This window comes from Cajanus cajan, chromosome 6, assembly GCF_000230855.2.
Source record: "Cajanus cajan strain Asha chromosome 6, NIPB_CcT2T_4, whole genome shotgun sequence".
Lineage (NCBI taxonomy): Eukaryota > Viridiplantae > Streptophyta > Magnoliopsida > Fabales > Fabaceae > Cajanus > Cajanus cajan.
The window spans coordinates 36,757,017-36,763,123 of record NC_138522.1 but is presented as its reverse complement, the minus strand read 5'-3'; the positions used below and the strand labels follow the sequence as shown (position 1 = coordinate 36,763,123).

The following is a 6,107-nucleotide window of genomic DNA, read 5'->3' as shown; positions in this document are numbered from 1 at the left end:
TCAGATAGAAAATTGAAAGTAACTTGCGTGCAACACGGAAGGAAGGACAGCATATATCTGAATCTGAATCTGAGTGCCTTCACAGGGAGGGTAATTGCATAGCTAACTGAACATTCTCCACTTTTGCCTTTGCCAATAACGGTTTTCCCCTTTAACACATGCTTTTCTTTCTATTTCCATTTTTCCACCTTTTAACCCTCATCCTCTCATGCATCTATCGCTATATCCAAGTCTCATTCCTCTTAAATTTCAATTTCAAATATTAAATATGCGCATAACTAACTACCACTATTCCTATGAAATACAACCAATTACTGCTTTTCAACGTTCCTCGCGCTCATATCAACAAATTTAAATGCTGAATTTTTTAATGAGCTTGTCACTTTAACCACCATAATTATCTAATCAAAGGTGAAGGAGGAGAAATGTCTGTAGAATTAATTAGTGCTACCTCTTTAAGTCCTAACTTAGAATGGCTTTTCAACTTGAAGATAGATTCACAATGTATTAACTAGATCAATCCGCCTGGTTGGATCATCAAACTCTCCAACTCTTTCAAAACAGTTATATATATAATATGAACCTGGTTTATTAAAACATTAATTCCTGTAATGAAGCATATATTTCCAGTCATATATTGTCATTAATGATTTTTTCTCCCACCATTTTAATTATTGAACAGGATGGTGGATCACACAACATATTTGTGAAATACTTTTTAATAGTATCCTATGTATGATATGTATGATTCTCCTTTTATCTATTATTTTTATTCAAATATCTGACTCTATTGCATTAAGCAGCTACATATATACTAATACTAAACCACCGGCATCATATATATCATACAGAAATAATGTTATTTTTAATGCAAATGACATCAATAATACATTAATAAATTAAAGTAAATGGCCTACAAAAAGTATCCCTATATTAAATGGACATCAATTCAAGTTTAAATAATTCACTGTTGACTCCCAAAAATATTAATGAAGGAGAGCAGAGATATTTATGAATGGAAATCGTAACGTGGATGCGCAGACCCCCTCTCTCCTCTGTCCTTAATAGTAAAAGCAACACACTCATTGGCTCATAACATCAACTGAAACCGCTTCTCAGTGCAAAATAACAACTTAAACCAGGCTTTCAGAGTTTGATACCGGTATGGGCATCCAATATTATTATGTTATCAGAAAAATCCTTCTTTTTTTTTTGACGTTCACATACTAATATCATAGTCATAAAGTAAATAAATAAATAACCTAAAAGTTGCATTAAACAGCCAACAGCAGCATCGTTATTTTTAGTCACCATAATTAGAAATTACGAAGCCTTGTTTTTTCAGTTTTTGATTACTGGTGCAGTCTGATACAGTGACTCACACTTTGGCTTGAGCCTGTGAGAGGATGTAACGGTTTAAAGCACATATATGTTTACAAAGGAAAGGGCCATATATAACATGAGTAGTAGTTGATGGCGATCGTTTAGTCTCTATCACATCAACACACCCTCTCCTATTTACTCCTTTTTCTTGATCTTGACAATACCCGGTCCCTTTCCCTCCAAACTTTCTATTCCCATCCCCACTTTTCTAAGCATTTTCCGCCACTTCCCTCGCAGGTTGCCCGGAGAAGATCCAATTACAACATGGATGACACCTTATGCGACATTTTTGACGATAAAGAGTTTGGTGGGGACGAACTCTTTGCCATTTTAGAGAGCCTCGAATCTGACTTCACCGATTTCCCTCCCATTAACCAAGCTGTTGCTATCTCAAAGGAGACCAACGAGGATGTTTCCAGATTGGCCTCCCAAAAGTCAACCTCTTCAAGTGCTGCTCAAGATTCCGAAACTGAGCTTGAAACCTCGCCCAAAACAAAGAGACAGAAGCTTACCACCCCAGAGGAAGCAAATCCCGATGGACAACAAAAGATGTCTCACATTACCGTTGAACGCAACAGGAGAAAGCAAATGAATGAACACTTGTCTGTCTTGAAGTCACTCATGCCTTGCTTTTATGTCAAAAGAGTACGTCTTCATTTTACTTTTTATCTTAATTTCTCTTTGTCTTTCATCAATAAACTCCATAACTATATTTCTTTGCCTTTGACCTTTCTATAATTCTATTTCATTTTATAAATTCTAATTATTCTGAATTTTCCTAATCCCATCATAAATACGTGCTTATATTGTAGTAAAGCTACAACGGATCATCTTTTCACAAAATTCCTCTCTTGAATTTAGTTCACCATTTTGCTTAAAAATTTTACAATTTACGTGTATTCATCTATAAGGATTAAAGTTTTACTTTAGTAATTTTTAATATAAATTTCAATAATGTGTGAATTAATTACAGATATTAAAGGTGTAGAACATTAATTCTGATTAGATAATGATATTGACAAAAAAATATATAGTAATATACCTAATTTTTGTCTATATTATTTTATGGAGTATTACTTGATTAGATCCTTCTTAAGTATTCCTTGGTATGGTGCAACAGGGAGATCAAGCATCGATAATTGGAGGTGTGGTTGATTACATCAACGAGTTGCAGCAGGTTCTGCAAGCCCTGGAGGCCAAGAAACAAAGAAAAGTTTACAGCGAAGTACTAAGCCCTAGGCTTGTTTCAAGCCCAAGGCCTTCACCACTGAGTCCTCGGAAGCCACCTCTGAGCCCGAGACTAAACTTGCCCATAAGCCCAAGAACTCCACAACCAGGAAGCCCTTATAGGCCAAGGTTGCAGCAAGGCTACAACAACATTATTTCACCAACCATGTCGAACTCTCTGGACCCTTCTCCCACTACTTCTTCCGCTTCCTCCATGAACGACAACATCAACGAGCTTGTTGCGAATTCGAAATCAGCTTCTGCTGACGTGGAGGTAAAGTTTTCAGGTCCGCACGTTCTTCTGAAAACGGTGTCGCAACGAATTCCAGGTCAGGCTCTGAAGATAATAACGGCACTTGAAGATCTTGCGCTCGAAATCCTCCATGTCAATATTAACTCTGCTGCTGATGATACCATGCTCAACTCGTTCACTATCAAGGTACATTTTTGGAGTATATAAATGATTGATTAATCTTCTTATTTCTTCCACTTTAAGGTGTCCGTTCATAGCCAACATGCTAGCATTCAATGGAGAAATCTCTATCTTAAAGACGTAAATTAAAGCACCATATATGAATTAATAAAGTATGTTATGGAAATAAAAATGAAAAATGAAAAACAAGAAATCTCTGCAGTACCTTAATTATCACATGCATAACTGCAAAACGTTGTACACGCACAGAAAGAATTTTTTTTTTTTTTTTAAAAAAAGCTGGATCAGAGGTAGGTATAACTCCCTTTTAGTTAAAATTTAAATAAAAAGTTTAAAAAAAAATTAAAAAATGTTAATGCTTTTATATTATCAATTTTTTTAACTAAAAGTTTTGTTTAATTGTTCCAAATAGTTCCAGATGAGAGAAACTAAAGTACGCAGTTTATTTTTAAAATTAGATTAATGAATTCAATAGTCCTCTTTGGAAGCTATTTTACTCTCTTTTTTTCTTTTGTAAAAGTTAAATTTCGAAATTCTTTAACATTTTTTTTTACCAAATGTCTTTAATTAAATTTCTTTTTTAAAGAAAAGAAAATCCAAAAATAAAAAAATTAGGTCAAATACCATCCAAGAATATCTCCAACTTTGATACATATAAAAGATGTTTTATATTTTATAATTTTAAATAAGTATGTGCATAAGACATTATTTTATACAAATTAAATAACTCGTCTCTAAAGCTAAATTTTAAAAAAATATATATATAATATTCATTATGCCTTATAATTATAGTTCTATTTGATTTTATTTCAATTTATACACACAGGAGAGAGAATAGAGCTATCAAATAAAAATTCTTGATTATTTTAAGAATTATAAAAAAAAAAGTGTAAATATGAAGAGAATTATCACAAAGTGTAAATATGAATTATACAACTATACATAAATGATGTATAGTTTAAGATTTAAGTCAATTAATAATCATATATGGCTATTTAAAAAAGTCATGCATATTTATTTAATTTTAATTTCAATCATTTAAATATGATCTAATATATTTTATCATTTAATTTTTACTTCTCACAATAATAAGAGGTCATATTTAATACGCTATTTACATATGTGTCTGCCTCACAATTTGTTCCTTATGATGAAATTGTGATAAAAATAACAAATAACAATTTGTTATAGGTAAAAATGAGATAAGCAATTTTTTTTGGTAAATAAGGTAAAAATGAGTTAAGCAACTCCTAAAAGAGTTGTTCTTATAATCTTCTTTTTTACACCTAGATTTTCGTATATTTCATTTGTTTATGTTCTTAACTTTACATTTTATTTATATGTTTAAAAGAGAAATTCTTCTTCTCAGAGAGAGAAACTCTCTCTCTCTCTCCCTCTCTCTCTCTATCTCTCTCTCTTTTTCACGTTTAACCATGCAAAAATAAGGTTCTCTCTCTCTTTTTCACGTTTAACCATGTAAAAATAAGGTGTAAAATTATGAGACGTAGAAAAACCATTTTCACTCTTTCTTTACATTCTTTATTAAAAACTTACTCTACATTCAAGTGTAAATAAAGATTACGCCATGAAAAAAAAATGTTTATCTCAAAATCTCTAATGTTTATACTACCCCCGCCACTTTTATATATATATATTTTTTATCTTTCTTTCTTTCTACAAAGTATAGAGAATTTGAGATAAAAAAAAAAAGATTGGCTTATGTAAAAATATCGTAATGAAAACGGCTTGGATTTTTAGTTCTTACCATCCCAACCTAAAAAAAAAATACTAGTAATAAATAACAGGAGCAGAATGAAACGTTTAGCAAAACCTAAGAGCAACTCCAATAAGAGTTGCTTGTCCCATGAAGCAACTCAATCCTCGGTTTCTTGTTATTGGAGGACTCTAACGTGGCAACATGAGTTGCTTGAAGAAGAGAGAGAGTTGTTTCTTCAAGCAACCGTTCCTTACCAGATTTCAAACAGATTTTATTGAACATATTTGGAAATGTTTCAAAAATAATAATGATGAAAATTAATTTTGTATAATATTTATGTATTTACTATTACTTTATTTTATTTTTAATATCTACTTATTGTGTATTTTTTCTCGTAATTTATTTTCTTCCATTGTAGTGCAATTATCCTTTTTAATAAATTTAAATTTAGTTCATAAATGATTAGAAAAAAATTCTAAAAGTTGAATTTCTTAAAGTTTCTTACCATTGGAATAAATTTGTGTTTGAGTTGCTTAATACTAATATGACACACTAGGAACCACTTATTTCATTTTTCAATGCATGAAACAACTCAAATGAGTTGCTTCCGTTAGAGATGCCCTAAAATCACAGGAGCAGTCTGAAACGTGTAGCAAAACCTAAATAATGTGAGTGGTGACAATGAATGAAATAATAAGAGTATGCTCTATACAGTCCAGTTCTTTATTGCGATATGTAACAAATTAATGGTCTGGTGTACCTGGGATATCGATAATACCGACTGTATATTTTTCATAGCACATGTCCAGAAGAGCAGAGAAACATGTATTGTGGTTCAACTCAGACATTTGTCCCCATTCTCTGAAAAGACGAATATTAAATTATTGTGTAGTTTTGATTTCAATTAAATTGGTTTATTCATGCATGCTACTTACGTGTTCAATTTAGGTTCACTAATAATTGTGGTTTCTTTGTGTACATATATATAGATTGGAATTGAATGCCAACTGAGTGCGGAAGAACTTGCTCAACAAATCCAGCAAACATTCTGCTAATTATAAAAAGAAGGGTTATTATGTCTCAGACCAAACATCTGCAATTCCATGCACCCCTCTCTCTTCTCATACTGTGTTGTACCTACCTTGTTGTACAAAAATGGGAAGACCCATTTATTTTCAACAATTTATCATTTTCCTTCTTTTTTATTACCGCAATTGCTAGTGTAATTCGTCATCATAAGTATTAGCTAGTTAGCATAGACTCACTCTCTTGTAATTGACCATCGCAAGCTTTTATTTTATTTTATTTTATTTGGTAATGATCATCAAGCTTTAATTTGTGTATTAA

At 31.7% G+C, this 6,107-nt stretch overlaps 1 protein-coding gene across 1 annotated transcript; it reads left to right on the top strand.

The window, feature by feature from the left end:
- Positions 1 to 1,137: 1,137 nt before the first annotated feature.
- LOC109806669 (transcription factor SPEECHLESS) lies at positions 1,138 to 6,107 on the top strand. The gene is made up of 3 exons (XM_020369142.3): positions 1,138 to 2,028; positions 2,504 to 3,049; positions 5,750 to 6,107. The coding sequence occupies exons 1-3, from the start codon at positions 1,648 to 1,650 to the stop codon at positions 5,813 to 5,815; spliced, it is 993 nt and encodes a 330-aa protein (XP_020224731.1). The 5' UTR covers positions 1,138 to 1,647; the 3' UTR covers positions 5,816 to 6,107.